Source organism: Zootoca vivipara, chromosome 13 (genome assembly GCF_965207765.1).
Source record: "Zootoca vivipara chromosome 13, rZooViv2.hap1.1, whole genome shotgun sequence".
NCBI lineage: Eukaryota > Metazoa > Chordata > Lepidosauria > Squamata > Lacertidae > Zootoca > Zootoca vivipara.
The window spans coordinates 30,595,964-30,613,374 of record NC_142596.1 but is presented as its reverse complement, the minus strand read 5'-3'; the positions used below and the strand labels follow the sequence as shown (position 1 = coordinate 30,613,374).

At 46.4% G+C, this 17,411-nt stretch overlaps 2 protein-coding genes across 3 annotated transcripts; one reads left to right on the top strand and one right to left on the bottom strand.

Annotated features, from left to right (window-relative positions):
• Window positions 1-359: 359 nt before the first annotated feature.
• RPL3L (ribosomal protein L3 like) lies at window positions 360-9,242 on the bottom strand. 2 transcript variants are annotated; one of them, XM_035131564.3, is made up of 10 exons: window positions 8,987-9,242; window positions 8,314-8,506; window positions 7,223-7,391; window positions 6,144-6,279; window positions 5,836-6,022; window positions 4,202-4,362; window positions 3,260-3,361; window positions 2,953-3,048; window positions 1,606-1,725; window positions 360-509 (listed from the first exon to the last, which is right to left on the bottom strand). In XM_035131564.3, the coding sequence occupies exons 1-10, from the start codon at window positions 8,987-8,989 to the stop codon at window positions 453-455; spliced, it is 1,224 nt and encodes a 407-aa protein (XP_034987455.2). In that variant the 5' UTR covers window positions 8,990-9,242; the 3' UTR covers window positions 360-452. The 2 variants fall into 2 exon arrangements, with proteins under 2 accessions (XP_034987455.2, XP_088513500.1); XM_088657374.1 differs by lacking the exon at window positions 3,260-3,361 and having other exon boundaries at window positions 8,987-9,122.
• Window positions 9,243-12,701: 3,459 nt separating this feature from the next.
• On the top strand, window positions 12,702-17,084 carry NDUFB10 (NADH:ubiquinone oxidoreductase subunit B10). Its single transcript, XM_035131086.3, has 4 exons — window positions 12,702-12,863; window positions 13,948-14,086; window positions 15,920-16,059; window positions 16,803-17,084. Exons 1-4 carry the CDS (start codon window positions 12,728-12,730, stop codon window positions 16,907-16,909), a joined length of 522 nt encoding a protein of 173 aa, XP_034986977.1. The 5' UTR covers window positions 12,702-12,727; the 3' UTR covers window positions 16,910-17,084.
• Window positions 17,085-17,411: the final 327 nt, after the last annotated feature.

Here is a 17,411-nt window from a genome sequence, read left to right as displayed (position 1 = left end):
TTTGGTTATTCCTTGTGTCTCTTGCATTTTGTCTCTGTCAAAGTACCCAAAGAGGCAGAGCTCCTCGTTCTGATTGTAAGAGCTGTTCAACAGTGGAACGGACTTCCTCAGGTGGTGGACTCTCTTTCCTTCAAGGTTTTAAAGCAGAGGTTGGATGGCTGTCTGTCATGGATGCTTTAGTTGAGATTTTTGCATTTCAGGGAGTTGGATTAGATGACCCTCTAGGTCCATTCCAACTCTACAATTATACGATTCTATTATTCTAAGTCCAGATGATGCTATAAATGCATAGCCCTGAAAGACTTCTGAGACAAATGTGGGGGACATATAATATTTCGAGAACATAACACCAGGCACCGTTTGTGTTTTTTCCAGTGTATTCATGTTTGCAACTATTCAAAGCAGCGACAAAGTTGAACTGGAGTCCAGAAACATCTTAGGAGAAGCCCTTTTCACAATTCCTCCTGGGCTTCTACCTTCTCCTTCACCAGGTGCTTCTTCTGTGGGCCCTGGAACAGAAGCAAAAAAAAAATGGCCATGGAATCTTAAAAGCTATGCTTGCAAGACAAAAGGCAATAATTTGCATCGGGGGCAAAAGGGAACTTTTGAACCTTTCTGCTTTTTTTGCTGTTTTGTCTCCACATGGAGTGAGAGGTATTGGAGATGTTGCAGGGCAACCTGTTTTCCTGACTGTTGCAAAATTCCTGAATGATGCAAAATTGCCCTTCATTTCCAACAAATGTGGCTAGCAGGGGTAGGCAACATGGTGCCTCCTCTCCAGGTCTTCTGGACTAACAAATCTCATCACTCCTGTCCTTCAGGTGCAAAAGAGAGCAGGACAATACCGAATGGAGTATCTTTGGCTGGTATTTGGCCACGTTCCCCAGGCTAGGGCCTTCCAGGTGCTTTGAACTACAACTACCATCAGCCTTGTACAGCACAGCCATACAGTGCTGTGGCTGATGGGAGCTGAAGTCCAAAACATTCTGGAGGGCACCAGATTGGGGAAGGCTGGTCAGCCACCTAATGCTTTTCCTAAAATTTCTCACTTTTTTCTTTTTTAATTTGAATTGAAATGGAAAAGATATTTCATACGTGGGATCAAAAAAATCTATTCTTAGGAGATGTGTAAATCTCAAAGAGGATATTGCAGAGCTGAATAAAGTATAGGAAAGGGTAATCAAAATTATCAGGGGTGCTAGAGCAACTTCCCTGTGCTGAAACTCTACAATATTGGGGGCTTCTTAAGTGTTGTGGGGAGGCAAATAAGATAGGACATGACAGAGGTTTGCAGAATTTTGTATGGCATGGAGATATCCCTCCCCATAATACTAGAACCCAGTGGACACAAGCTGAAGGTTGGGTAGCTGTGATTCTTGTATTCCAACACTACAGTTCTATGATTCTAAAAGTTTCAGGAAGAAATGGCACAATGGGGTTGTGTTTCTTAGATGTGCCCCAGGTATGAATAAGTTTTAGGACCCCCCACTCCAAGTATTGGTTGGCAGTGCTGCCCCCCCACCACCATATTTTATCACATAAATAAGGGTTTTTTTCTGAAAGGGTTTTTTCTTCTCTGCATCATGTTCCGTGGCCAAGACTCACCATGAAAGCACGCTTTTCTTGAGCCGTCTGGAAGTGTCCATGACCAAACTTGGAAGTCGTGTCAATGAATTTCAGCTCCACGGGTTCCAGGGCCTTCCTGCTTGTGTGGACCAGAAGGGACTGGAAGAAGGGAAAGGTGTCCATTAAATGAAAGTGCAAGGGTGAGGGGGATTCTGTGGGGAATCGCTTGTTGAACATGGACAACTTAGCTGAGTGACATGGGGACAACCCTACCAATTAGGCAAGGTAAGACGACCACCTGAGGTGGAAGATATGGGGGTGAGCAGCCCCTTGATTATTCCTCCACGCATTGGTCTTACACCATTTGTTGGCATCCATCTGTCTCGAGAGACAATGGAGTGTGCCTCCAGGGGTGAAGTCGAACCGCTGGAGAATCACAGTGCCTGCTGTGGCTGCAGAGACCGGTAACTTGTAACTGCTACCTCAACCCAATGCAAGTTTGTACTGGTGGCGGGCAATGTAGGTGCAAAACCCATGCCACTGGCCAGTCCCTGGTCTGTCAAAAGGGAACCTTGCTAGGTCAAAGTTAACAATAATAAATAGTCTTAAATCATAAGAACAAGAATGATTGCTTAACGTTTATCTCCTGCCTTTCTTAAGAGGTGTTTACAAAGGCTGCTCATTGTATTTCATGTTTCGTAACTTCTTGTGGTCCTCACAACACTCCTATAAAGCAGGCCAATGTTATTGTTCCCCCAGCAGCTCCCAAAGCCCTTCAGAGAATGGCTGCTTAGCTGTAGCCCCAACTTCCCTGCTCCCTCAGGAACAAAGCACCTACAATCTTGTGCCATTATTAGCACTACTGCTGATTATTACTTCATTTCCCACCCTTCACCATCAAGGCCCAGGGTGGGTTATGACAATTTAAGATTCAATATTAAAAAACAGTTTTAAACAAATTAAAGCCCCAGGAATAAGGTGACTCCCAAAGACAGATATATGATGTGTCAAGAGAGGTATATTCAGCATACAACAGACACTGTCTAGCAAAGGTGCACAACTTTGGGGCTGCTCCAGAGATTGCTCTCTCTCTCTCGGACTACTACTACCCCAAATGCCTGAGGGTGGTGCAGCTACCAAGAGGGCCCCTTCTGTTGACCTTAACACCTGAGAGTGTGCCTGTAGGGAAGGAGGCAGTCTTTCATATAATTGGGGCCTAAGTCATTTAGGGCTTTAAACACTAATACAAGTGCCTTGAATTGGACATGGAAGTAAACTGGCCACCTGCTCATTCCTTGGGTCTAAATCCCACCAGTCTCCTTTGGGTCCCACCCACCCAGGAGGTCACATTTCCCTCACAGTCCATGTCTCGGATACAGGCCTCACCTTTCTGAGGGTGAGGACCCGCTTCTTGGTGCCCACCACACAACCCTTCACCATCACGAAATCATTGTTGACTTCTCCGTACTTAGGGAATCCACCCTGGGGGCAGAAAGGTGAGTTAATGTAGAGAAGGAAGCCACAGGGCCAGCGAAAGAGTACCCACCACAGATCTGGGCACAAGTACATAAAGGGAAAGACCATTGTCAGAGTCATGGGTTCAAGTCCCACATTGATCAAAAGATTTTCCTGCATCGCAGGGGGATTGGACTAGATGACCCTCATGGTCCCTTCCAGCTCTATTCTATTTTACCAGCGGGGTAATTGTTTTCTCGGTTGTGTCATAATTGGTGGAGGCGTTGTTCTTCACCACTTTGCCATCTTCTATGTGAACCCCGCGCCCAATGCGGTAAATCTAAGGTGAAGAAGAGATGAGGCTCAGTTATGTTTGCACTGTTGTTGTTGTTGTTGTTGTTGTTAACAAATTAATATTAAAAAAGAAAAAAAACCAAAATCAACTACTGTATTACTCCATCTTTCCACCTGGCACTTTTGAACCTGTATATGGAAACAGAACGAGATTTGAAAAGTGCCAGCAGCCTGGAACTGTCTTGTCAAATCCTGGAAGGCCTTTAATCTTAATAGGATTTATGGCATTCAATGGTTTTGCAAATTGCCCTTCTTGAAAAGCTTTGTCACAAACCAAAAGTATTTAAAGGGCAAAGCTTGAATGACCGGGTTTTATTCATATATGGCATGATTTTATTTCTTATTGAAATAGGCGCCACCAGTATATGCCAATGCCTGGCTCCTTTAAGACTACAGTATACAGAATCTTCATTCTCAATAATGATGGAACTCATAGGTCCAAAAGAGAATGCTTTTTATATATATATAAATAAAAGTAAAATAAAATAAAATTTATAAATCTTTATTAATTAAAGGTAAACTTTATAATCCCTTTGGATCTGTGCTATATCTTTGTCCTTCTAGGCTGTGACACTTTATAGTTTACATTTTTGAGTCTGCTTTTTAAAAAGAAAAAGAAAAAAAAGAAATTAACAACAAAAGAAAGAGTTTAGGTGTTGGGGAGCTATTGCCATCAGCATTTCCCAGACTCCCAAGAGACTGGGTGAGCGGGTGGGTATAGAATGGTGACGTCAGCCTGGGGTCAACCAGCAGCAGACTCAAGTCCATTGTGAACGAGCCCAAAAGAATAGGAAGGAAGGAAGGTGAAGGAAGACGCACACTGTACCTTCTTGTTAAGTTCTGTGCGGTGATGGTAGCCTTTCTGGCCAGCCCGGGCAATGGAGTAGCCCACCCGGGCAGGATGCCAGGCTCCAATGCATGCGACTTTACGCAGTCCTTTGTGAGTTTTCCTCGGGAGTTTCTTGGCATGCCACCGACTTGTCACACCTAAATGAAAAAGGTCATGTTGTTATAGAGGTTGTTAAAGTCTCCCTGCGCGAGTTCTTCTCAGACAGACCTAGAGATGCCAGGGATCCATGCAAAGTTCAGCCTACCTCAACTACGCTATTTTCCCTTAAAAATAAATCGAGATTCTAGTCCTCATAGCCCCATGTTTGGGGCTTTCCACTTTTCTCGGAAACCGCTTGACCAATTGCGTTGAAATTTTCACACGTTTCGTGCGGATGTTGGAGTGTTTGCATATACATAGATTATACATACGTCATACCTGATGCAGGTAAAATCAAAGTTCTCGAAAAAACCAGACAAAAAACAACAGGAAAGGTTGCAAAACATCGCCCTCTAGTGGCGACTACGCTGGTACTGCAGCTCAGCTCGCCTTGGCTACATACTATCAGTGACATCACAAAAGAACATGCCAACCAACTGAATACGGCCCTTTAACAGAAAACAACACCAATGCAGGGTAACTGGCCAGGCCGCAGGGGTCTGCCAGGGGGAGAGATAGAGCCATTGGGGTGATGAGTGCTGTCACCTGGAGGGAAGATGATGTCACATGCAGGAACTCTGAAAGGGGACTCTGAAGGACCATTTAACAGGCTAAGCCACAAGATTCTAGGTCTCATAGTTTTGAATAAAGGGCTGATTGAAATAGAAACATAGGAAGCTTTTTTATACTGATCAAGCCTTTGGTTCATCTGCTGTGTACACTGATTACCAAAGGCTCTCCAGGGTTTCAAACTGGGGTTTCTTCCAGTCCTAGCTGGAGATACCAGAGATTGAACCCTGGAACCTTTGCATTCAAACCAGATGCTCTACCACCAACTTATACAGCCCTTTTTGGACTACAACTCACATTAGCTCCCGTCACCATGTCTGGGGCTTGTAGTCCAAAGCATTTCCAGGGCACCAGGCTGGGGGAAGGTGCTCTAAGCCATGAAACAGGGAAAAAAGGCCTAGATGTTCTCAGCAGCAATGAGGTCTAGAAACTTGTTTTCCCAAAATCCTGGGTACTCCTGGAATCAATCATTTTCTGCTGGGGCAGCGTTTTGCATATATTGGGCCTCAAAAGCGTGCAGATTCCTACCACCCACCCTTTCCCCTCCCTTATCAAGGCTACGATAGCAACTGCCCCAAGTCAATCTGGCCACAATCTATGCCAGCCTTCCCCCAGCCTGGTGCGCTCCTGATGTTTTGGACTACAACTCCCATCAGCTCTAGACAACAAGGCCGTATTAGGCTGGGGCTGATGGGAGCTGTAGTCCAAAACCAGTGAAGACCTGGGTGACCTTAGGTCAATCACTGCCTCTCATGGTTGTTGTGGGGATTGAAAGGACGGGGGGAGAACTATGTATGTCCCCATGAGCTCCTGGGAGGAAAGTGTGGGATATCAATGCAACAAATAAGTAAAGTAATAAAGAAAACATCTCTATGCCAAGGCTCACCACTGCCCCTTCCTACCTTTCATTCCATGCCCCTTAGTGACACCAATGACGTCAATCATCTCGTTCTGGGAGAAGACGCTGTTGACGGGCACTTGCTTCTCCAGCTTCTCGTGAGCCCAGTCCACCTTCTCTGCCACGGTGCCCCCATTCAGCTGGATCTCCATGATGTGAGCCTTCTTCTGCCTGAGTGGCAGGAGCTTCATCTGCAGCCAAAGAAGCTCACCGTCAACACAATGCAACAGAGAGAGAGAGAGAGAGTGCCACCGCTTTGCAAAGCACCGTTCTTCCCTAGGGCTGCCCCAAAGGATTCTGGGAAGGCTTCACCTGGGTGTGCGCAATGATGCGGATGACCTTGCAGTACTTCTTCATGGCTGCGAAATCCTTCTCCAGCTGCTTCTTCCCGGCCTCATCCTGCCATTTCTTGCAGTACTTGGTAAACGCTTTCTTTTTGCTCTTGTGCCTGAAAAGGAGAGACCCATCCCATCGTGAACCATCGGCCACAGGGTTTAGGCTGTGGAAAAGGCAACTTCCGTGCTAGAGATCATTAGGAAATGAACCGAAAATAAAGCTGCCAATTTCATAACGCTGTTATACAAATCTATGGTGCAACCCTGATTGGAATAGGGACGTCCTACCATACCCTCCAACATTTCCCCAGTGAAAACAGGGACACCCTAAGGAAAAGTGGGACATTCCAGGATCAAATCAGAAACCAAGACAGCTTCTGTAAATCCAGGACCATCCCTGGAAAATAAGGACACTTGGAGGGTCTGCCACAGTTGGAGACAGCAATGCTTCTGAATATCACTTGATGGAAACCACAGGACAGAAGAGTGCTCTTGTGTTCGAATCCTGATTGCAGCTTCCCCACAGGCAACTGGTTGGCCACTGTGAGAACAGGATGCTGGACTAAATGGGCCATTGGCCTGACCTTGCAGGTTCCTCTGATGTTCTTATGCTATGTTCTTACTTCACATTTCCACCAAAGAATTTGCAAAACGACCTGCCTGTGTAGTCCAGCCTCTCTGCAACCTGGGGCCCTGTAGGTGTTTTGGACTACAACTCCCATTACTCCTAGCCAGCACAGCCACATGATGCTGAAGATGGGATTTGTAGTCCAAAACGCCTGGGGGGGGTGGCCACTACCGGCACCTTTGGAGGAGGCACAAGAAACCAACTTAGCACAGCTCATCAGCCAGGAAATGCTGCTCTAAGTCATTTACAAGAGGAAGCCCTTTCATGACACACCTCACGCTGCCCAATGGTAGGGCCAGCCCTGTCTGTAACAACCAGTTAGAGATGTTTCCTCCACATGCATGTGCTGATTGGACATTTGCCATGTGGCACCTGTGGACCATTTTGTCTGCCCATTCCCTCTGTCTGCCACACAGGAAACCGCTTACCAGTTCTTGTAGAAACGTCTTCTACATTCATCACTGATATGCTCTGCAAAGATGGTCTTGAAATTCCTCAGCCCCCTGGGTGTCTCGATATAGCCCACCAGTCCAACGACCACCAAAGGTGGTGTCTCTATGATGGAGACAGCTTCCACCTCCTCCCTCTTTGAGACCTCTGAAAATTAAAGGAACGCCGAAGAAACAGGCTTAGAATAACAGCAAATGGTCTGGTGCAGAGTTAGATTCTTGGTCCATCTAGCTCAGTATTCAGCTGGAATGGGAATCTTTGGCCCACTGGATGCTGCAGGACCAGTGCTTCCCCCCCCCAGGGGGTACTCAAGGGTACACAGTGCCACCACCTCTTTTTGTTGATGTTAAAAAGTGTGGCACTTAACTGTATAAACTTCACGGTGAGTACTGAGACTTATTTTTCTATTTATTTTTTTAAAAAGCACTGTGCAGAACAACAACTTCCATCAGCCCCAGCAATAGTAAATTACCCCAAACTGGGGAGTTGTGATGGGTGTGTGTGTATGTGAGTGTGTGGCTGTAATTGTGTTTTTGATTTGTTTTTATGGGATGGCATTCAATTTCGTTGTACTATGTACAATGACAATAAAGTATCTATTCTATTCTAAAATGCAACACCCTTAATTAGGGGTAATTAATATGGTGGGTGACCGCTGCAGATCAGATTTGGCTTCCAAATTCTTATTCTTATACATGTTGGGCGTCCTAGTGGGGTTGAGTGGGTGAGTGAGTGACTGCTGGCAGTACAGTAGTTGGGTCAGGCTAGTTGGTGATGGTTTCTTCTGAGCCCCAAGACCATCAAGCAGATGCTCAATCATGCTGGGGGTTGATGCCTGCATTCGAACACAGGAATCTGCTTTATACCAACATTGGTCCATCCTTGCCCTCTGTTCTTACTCTGACTGGCAGCAGCTCCCTAGGGCCTCAGGAAGAGAGAGGTTTTTCCCAGGCCACCTCTTTGTGACTCTTCAGCTGGAGATGCCTTTGAGGACCTTTCTGTGCTCCACTGAGCTACAGCCCTTTCCCTCAGCCTTGCTTTGACTCCTCCCATTAGTCCTTCCACTTACTTAGCCCCGGCCTGTGGTGTTCCCGGAGGATGTGAGTCATGCCGGCTTTGTAGCCCAGGAAGGCTGTCAGGTGAACTGGTTTGCTGGGGTCATCTTTGGGCCACGTCTTCACCTTCCCGCGGTGACGGTGGCTCCTCTTGTGAGGGAGGAAGCCCAGGTGGCCATGCCTGGGAGCCGAAAACTTGCGGTGGGACTGGAGGGGGGAATGAGAAAAGGGGTGAAAGTAAAGCACACCCACACCCACAAAGATAACTCTCATTGACCAAGAACTTCCCAGTGGATTGTGCTTTGGGATTTGAACTCCTGGTCTCCCAGGTCCAACCAGCACAGATATGGTCCTCGGTACATGACAAGCTACTGATTAAAACAGCAAAGGGGGTCTGCGAGGCTGCAGAAATGTGTTGAAGTGGGGCTGGGTGATCCTTGGCGTGAGGATAGGTCCATTGCAATGTTTATTGTGTCTCTGGGAAAATGCTGGAGTGTGTTTTATGTATTCAAAATACTTATATCCTGCTTCTCAGGGTACAGCCATCAGAATGCAGCTTGCAAAAGTTAATTAAAACTGCAAAACCATCACATGGTGTCTCCCCATCACAAAACTCCCAGCCCCATTGTTCCCAGATCACCCACCCACCCCAAAGGCAGGCCTAGCCCACAGCAAGTCAGTACTGACCATGATCAGACGTCTTCTCAGTCCCGGTCGGCAGTAGCGAAAGAGGCCACCAGTAAGTGACTTGGTTGCCTAATACCAAAGATGTTTCTCGGCCCCCAAGACATAAATTTAGCAGCTGGCTTCATTCTGATGCTATATTCATTTCATACCCGGGCAAGCTGACAGGGGCCTGACACCACCAGCAATTGGAATGGAGATGAAAGGTCATCTTGGAAGCAGGGGTCTCAGTTTACCACCATGTGCAATTGCCATCTATGTATGGCAGACGGGAAGGGTCAAAATTCTGCCTTGCCACCTGGGGAACATGTCAGTCGTACATCAGCCTAGGTAAGCGAAGGAATAAGGAAGTGTGCCCCAGAGTATGCAGAGTGCTGTCTGTTTGCCATTCAGCACCCACAGTTAATACATATAAACATGGGATTGGAACAGCTAGCAGGTGAAAAGAAACTTGGGGAAAATATTTATGAGGATACGGCTATCAATGGTAACTGGCACAATGACTATGTTCTATCTAAATCCACTGTCAGAAGCAGAATGCTATTGTGCTAATACAGTATTTGAGCTTCCCAGAAGAGGCACCTGGTTGGCCACCATGAGAACAGGATACTGGACTAGATGGGCCATTGGTTTGATCCAGTAGTTGGGCACTTCTTACATTCTTAGGAGAAACTATATCTCAAGACTCCTTGTATTGGTAAAGCTTCAGGAAAAGGCACTTAATAGGTTACACACATGGTGTTGTATATCTCAAAAGTTAACCGAAAGAACTTTGGGAAACATTCTTTGGGAATGTTCTCCAATATGTGGTGGAGTTGACCCACGATTCAAGTATGTTGGAATAAGGTGTTGGCGGAGTGTATCAAATTAGCTGGGCACCTTATTGTTTAAAACAACAGCAAAAAACCCTGGCATTATTGACTATTTCTGACAAAACCAAACCAAACCATTTAGATAGATATATACCTTTTTATTAGTAACTGCAAGACAAGTAATAGCAAAACAATGGAAGGATGATGATGGACCTAAAATGTGAGAATGGTATAACTATGTCTGGAACAATGCAGAGATGTTGACCAAACCAGTTTAAGAACTGAGATGTCCGGACCATGATAACGATTTTGTGGACAAGTGGCTTTTCAGTGGATGAAGAGATCAAATGAAACTGTTACACCACCTTCCAGGCGTGGGACACTATGGCGTAATCTGTTGGGGTGAAGAAGCAAAATGCTTTATAAGGACATTATTTGTTGAGCCCAATGTACCACATATTGTAAATTAAAGATTGGTTGGTTTTAGTGACTTCTCTCCTTCGGTGGCGCTTGGGACGCAGGTGGTGCTGTGGTCTAAACCACTGAGCCTAGGTCTTGCCAATCAGAAGGTCAGCGGTTCGAATCCCATGATGGGGTGAGCTCCCATTGCTGGGTCCCAGCTCCTGCCAACATAGCAGTTTGAAAGCAAGTCAAAGTGCAAGTAGATAAATAGGTAACGCTCAGACGGGAAGGTAAACGGTGTTTTCGTGCGCTGCTCTGGTTTCGCCAGAAATGGCTTAGTCATGCTGGCCACATGACCCAGAAAAACTTGGCCAGTAAAGCGAGATGAGCGCCGCAACCCCAGAGTCGTTCGCAACTGGACTTAACTGTCAGGGGTCCTTTACCTTTACCTCCTTGATTTTGTTAACCAAAATCTTCTACATAATATTCTGTGTTGGGGTTGCCAGAATTTTGTAGGTACATGGCACCCATAATTCTTAGAATTACTAAAGTTTAGGATTAATCAAGGTTTCACTAAACTGTGCCAAACTGGGTTTAGTTTATGCTAGCAAGCCAGACTAGCCTGGCAGGGCCAGCTGAGTGAAAGCCATTAAGGAAAAAAGCAGAGTAAGGACTTATCAAGAAAATCATCAAGAGAGAGCAGAGACAAGGATGGGAAAGGGGTGTGGCAGAGACCAAAGGGGTTTAGGATTTCAGGGTGGGATAGGGAATGTCAGTTTTGCAAGTGGTTTGGGAAGTAGAGCAAGGTGGGGCAGAACATGATAGGGGCAGGCTATGAAAGAGGAGACACAGAACATGTTTTCCACCTCTGTAATTTAAATCCAATGCTGTGCTTATGAAAGAGGCCAGACCTGCTTGGGATGAGAATGCTCTGCTATCCCTTCATCTAGGTTCAGGCTGTATATATGTGCAAATAAACCATATTTCATAAAGGCATCACAGTCTCTGCTGACTGCTGTGCCTCCTCGTCCCAAAAGGGAACACAAACCCTAGTAAGCATGTCTTAGAATCTTGCATTGTTCAGAGACTGGGGTGGCTTGTAACAATACTGAAGTAATTTTTACTTCAATTTTGGCGACCACTTCGGGGACCCAGTTTTTCCTTGAGCCCCGGACTTTCTGGGGAAAGGAGACCCAGCGCGCTCCTGCCTCTTGCAATACTTTCCCCTTTTCCCCTCCAATCCATTCCCTTTTCTGTCACTTTTTAAAGATTGTAAGCCAGAGTGAAGCAACATTTTTTTTTTGTTATTCATAAATAAAAGATTTTTAGATCAATGTAGGGTTGCCCTCCCCCTCCCCCAATGTTTTTAGCAACAGCCTGTTATGCAAAGATTTAGCTGGAGTTTTTCCTAGTACCGTATGATGATAAAAGTGGTAGAGAAAACTTCATTTGCTTAAATTTGTAATAACAGAGTTAATATTAAAGCACAGAATCAGAGCCAGGGAAAAGGTGGCAACTCTTAAACCATGCAGTTTAACCTTATGTTTAAACCACATGGTTTCCTCCTAAAGAATCGTGGGAACTGTATTTTGTTAAGGGTGCTGGGAACTGTAGCTCAGTGAGAAGCAAACTACAGTTCTCAGGATTCTTTTGGGGGGGGGTTGTTATCTCCCCCCTATTCTTATATTTGAATCCTACTTTATTTCATCCAAAGAGCTATTTTATTATCACAGCAACCTTGTGAGCAAAGGAGGGGACACTGTGACTGGTTGAAAGTGACGTAGTAAGGAATTTGAACCCTAGTCTCTCAGGTTCTTCATCCAGCCCATTCACCATTATACTATCCTGTCTCTTTAGAGCTGCTTTACAAAGTTAAGCTTTTTTTTAGGTAGCATATAAATATGGCAAAGGCACTATTATTAAATTTATTATAATCAATTATTGCATGTGTATCCAGCTTTCCTGTAAGGAATTCAAGGTGGCATATGCGGTCCTCCCTCTCTAGTTAATCCTCACAACAACCCTGTGAGGTAGGAAGGCTGGGAGCTGCAACACAGCTTGGCTCAAGGTCACCCAGTGCCCTTCATGGCTGAGTGGGGATTTGAAACCTGGTCTGCCATGTCCATTTCTGCCACTAACTACCAAACCATAAAGTTGCCAGTTTATTTTAACTGCCTCTTATGACCATTTGCTTCTGAACAACTGGAAATTCAACGGGTGCAGCTTCTATCGGGCTAGTGAGACCCACAGTGGGGAAGAAAACGTCAGAACAATAACTTGCAGACAGAGAACTACATATCCCAGCATTCATCGGAATATTTTTTTTTAAAAAAACCATTCGTAAGCGCTTGCGCATTGCACCCCTCGACCCTCTTAACGCCAATATTTACAAACTGCGCCTCCCATCACGCAGCGCGCGCAGCACGAGTGGCTGCGCATGCGCTCTTCTTTTCCTTAACCTGACCCGGTCCCTCTGCCAAGGAGGCCGCCATTTTGTCCGCATCGCTTTGCTCGCGCAAAGGCTGCAGCGATGCCCGAAGAGCCGGACCGGGATGTGTACCGCGAGCCGCCTACTCGCACCCCTAAGACAGAGCTCACCAATCCGCTCTACCTGGTAGACCAGATCTTTCGAGTCGTGGTCGACGCGCCGGTCACAGCCTGGAGGGGTGAGAAGGGGCGGGGCCAGGAGCTAAAGGGCGGAGTTAGAGAATGGGGAGGGAGGAAAGGGCTAGGAGTCAAGGGGCGGGGATTGGAACAGGGGGCGGGGCCATAAGCACGCAGGGAGTGGAAGTGTGGGGTGGGGCTAGAAACTAGGTGGTGGAGTTAGAGTGGGGCGGGGACTACAATCAGGAATGGAGTGAATGGCTGGGGCGGGGCCAGGAATCTAGGGGTGTGGCTATGAGGTAAGGGTTGGGGGCTAGAATGCATAGGAAGGGCTACAAAAGTGTGGGCTCCAAACTTTTTTTGGGGGGGGGGTGTCGCAAGGCAGGAGAAAAGTCTTAGGGGTGCTATATGAGTGTGTGCACTGCAGGATTGGACCCGGGGTAGTACAGCGAAGGCCTACAGCGGGAGAGGCTAGAAGCCCTGGTGATGGTCTAGAACAGGGTTTCCCAAACTTGGGTCTCCATCTTATTTTGGACTACAACTCCCATCATCCCTAGCTAGCAGGACCAGTGATCAGGGATGATGGGAATTTTAGTCCAAAAAATGCTAGAGGCCACAGCCTGAAAAACACTGGTCTGTAAGTTTGGGAAGGGCTGGGATGGTGCTAGAATGCAGGGGAGGGACCAAGAGAAGGCTGCAGGGCTAGAACAGGGGAGAAGCCAAATGCTAGGGGAGGTTTTGCAAGTGGAGAAAGGGCTGAGTTCAGTAGAAGGAGCAGGGAAGGAAGCTGGATGATGATGTTGGACACCCATTAGCTTCAGTCAGCATCCTGGAGAGGCTTATCTTCCCCAGCTCTTGGATAAGTGGAGTGCAGGTTGGAAGAGGGATAGATTTTCTTCAATTCATCCTCCCCAGCCTTGAGCCCCGGCCTAAATGTTTTCGGAAAACACCCTCCATCATCCCCAGCCAGTACTGTCCATGGTCAAGGATTATGGGATTTGTAGTTCAGCGGGAACACTGCTTTTATGAGAGCTTTTATGCAAGGCATAATTTCCCACAAGTTGACTCTGTCTTGGCATCACATTGCTCAAAAGACCTCTTTAGTTTGAATCTTGAAAAGCATCTCTGGACATTTCACTCTTGCAGAATGGATAGAGCGCCAGCATGCAAAGAACAAGTTTTATTACTATCACCGGAACTTCCGCCGTGTGCCGGACTATACAGAGTGCTTGGAGGAAGACTACTTGTGTTTCTATGAAGCAGAGATGCAGTGGAGGAGAGATAAGTACGTCTTCTCTGCCAAATGTTTTGTTCTATGCAGAGTTGGGAGCATGTTGCCTAGAGTCTTCTAATGATTGAATGGTTTGCAGTATTATTATTTGACTTTCAGGATAGAAGTAAGGATTGTTGGTTAGACATTATCATCAGTGTATGTAGTGCTTGGGTCCCTGCCATAAGGAGCTTGCAGTAGGCCAGGAGTAGGAAACCTTGGGCCCAGAGGCCAAATGCGGCTGTCCAATCTGGCCCTCAGGACTCTCTCCCCTGGCTACACTCACTCAGTGTTTCTGCTTGGCTGAACAGTATTCTTGACCTCTGATAATGTTTCCTTTCCTGGCTAGAGAGGTTTATGATTGTGTGTAGAAACTAGCCTACCATACAAAAGTAAAAAATTTGCATTAATTGCTCTGCCCATTTTTGTCTCTGGCCCCACAGACTATTGGCATGTGGCCTTCAGCCTGAAAAGATTCTCCACTCCTGCAAGTAGACAGTTATGGAGGTGGTGTAGGAATAGGCTGAGAAACTATTCCCGTCAAGACTGATATTTTTGCTTTCCCTAGATTAAAGGTAAAGGTAAAGGGACCCCTGACCATTAGGTCCAGTCGTGACCGACTCTGGGGTTGCGCGCTCATCTCGCTTTATTGGCAGAGGGAGCCGGCGTATAGGTTCCAGGTCATCTGGCCAGCATGACAAAGCCGCTTCTGGCAAACCAGAGCAGCACATGGAAACACCGTTTACCTTCCCGCTGTAGCGGTTCCTATTTATCTACTTGCATTTTGACGTGCTTTCGAACTGCTAGGTTGGCAGGAGCTGGGACCGAGCAACGGGAGCTCACCCCGTCACAGGGATTCGAACCGCCGACCTTCTGATCAGCAAGCCCTAGGCTCAGTGGTTTAACCACAGCGCCACCTGGGTCCCTAGATTAGAGGAGGCTAATTTGTGGCCCACCAGATGTAATTGTACTTCAACTTCCAACAAGCCCAGTCATCCTAACCAACTCCCACCATCAATTATCTTTGCAGTCCAAAACACCTGGAGGGCACCATGTTAGAAAAATCTGGCCTAGTGCAGGGGTGGACCTTGGTAATATGGTGCCCTGTGCAGGGCCAAAATTTGACGCTGCCATCCCCCCAACCTAAATCCGCCTTCACAAAGCTGGTTAAGGGAGGTGCCAGGCTTTGGGAAGGATGTGTGAGGCTCTCACAGGATTCTAGAGTCCCTCCTTCCAACTTCGCAGAGCTAGGCAAATGCTAACTAGTTTCTGAGAAGGAGGAAGGACTAAAGGACCCTGTCAGAGCCCTCATGCCTCCTTCCCAAAGCTCAGCATTCACTAGGCTTTGGGAAGGAAACCGGAAGGCAGCCCCTTGCCCCCTGCTCTCTGTGCAGGGAAACCAATTGTGCTGCCCTAAATCCACCTCTGCCAATTGGTTCTAAAGTCCACATGGAAAATGTGAGTTTTGAAGAGGAGCTTGAAATAAATTACAGGGAAAGTCCTGCCAAAGAACTGGGAGGCAGTTCCGGGCATAAGGGGTAGGAAGGGAGCAAAGTGGGCTTGTTACAGAGGGGAGACTTGAGAGCAATAGAATTTTAAAAAAAATGAAAGTTGGAAGCAGGAATGTGGCTGCATATTAGATTGGGAGGTAAGGCTGGGAAATATGGAGGGGTTTGTAGGACAATTAAAATAAAATCATCTTGTTGGGACTGCTTGCATTTCGTGTTTTTGATGTGTCATATGAACTTGGTGTAATTTTCTGTACAGAATTTCAATCCAGGGATTTAGGTAAAGTCTGTATTGTTGCATTCTTCAAGTGTTTGTATCTTTCTCTTTCCACCCCCACAGGATAGTTGATAGACAAATTGTGAGGATCATTCAGGAGAGAATGGGTGCTTGCAAGCAGCGGGAAGGACCCAGTTATGAGGAGAACTGTGCAGCAGAGTTGCAACACTTCAAAGAGGTGGCCAAGGCCTATGAAGACAGATGTGAGTCTATTAGTATATCGGGATTATTTCAAATTTACATCCCATTGTGAAAACAATCTGACTTAAAGGCTATGTTCCATCCTGAGCTCACACAGGTGGGATTGGGAAGCTGATATAGAAGTCCACATCAGCACTTGGGGCAGCCTTGCCTCCCTGGTTCCTTCCAGATGTGCTTAGACTACAATTCACATTGGCCATGCTGATAGAATGAGAGTTCAGCTTCTGGTAGGAGGTGTATTTTGCTGCTTTCCAAGTGGCTTCAAGACCTAAGGAGACGTGGATGAGCTACTGTCCTGCAGAGGAGCAAAGATCCTTGCCTTATGAGTTGTGTTTTGGCTATGTGTACATACATAAATCCCCCAAAGCTCAGCATGACAGTTGTCAAGGCTCAGCATGACAGTTGTCAAGACTCCTGCATTCACCTCTGTGCAGTACAGAGAAAGGCAGGGGCAGAAAGAGACAAGGAAAGCACCAATCTTCTCTGAGTAAATGACAGTGGAACTTGCTCTGGGCAGCAGGCCTACTGTTCTGATACTATACTACCATTCAGTACAGCATTTTATTTTGCGATGTTGTTTTTGCAGTGTTTGGTTTCAAAATGCATTCTTGTTTTCTTTGTTAAGTTGCTTTGAACGTGATTTTTATTTTTTTGCAGAAAAGTGGTATACAAATAAAATGAAGTTTATTTTTTTGATGGCAAGTTAGCATGGTTAGTATGTAATTCTGCAATTCTGTCATCCTAGATGGCGAACTTGGCGGCCTGGCAACTGCTCGCAAATGCTTAATGAAGCAGAAGCACCGAATGATTAAAGAAAGGAAGGAGGCCAAGACAGCAGCTGAGGCACATTAAGTGTTCTGGTCGCTTTGGCCTGGGATTTGCGCTCCAGACAGACAAACTAGCGTGTGTGTCTGCTGATTGTATGGATGGCAAATCAAGCAGCATCTTTGCTGTTCTCTCAGAATTACTGTAAACCTATACAAGGCAGACTCAGAATGTATAGTGGGAATAAAGCTGTAAATGCTAAGGTTGTCTTTACTTTGTAAACACAACAGGGAGGAGAAATGGGATTAAGCAGAAAGTAGTGGAGGGATCTCCACTGGAGTGAACAGGCCCAGGTGAGGTAAACCTTGCCGACCCCTGCTCTACAGCCAAAGTGGTTTTACTTCATCCCCAGAGGCACACTCAATTATCGAGACAGATGGAGGCAACAACAGTGTTTCTTAGCACGCAAGCATACACGCACACACACACACCGATGCTGTTCAATGCAACTACTGGATGTGACTTTTACCCAGATCTTTTGGGGAAGAATATACACACAGCACTTGTTCAAAAATCCAAATGGTCCTGT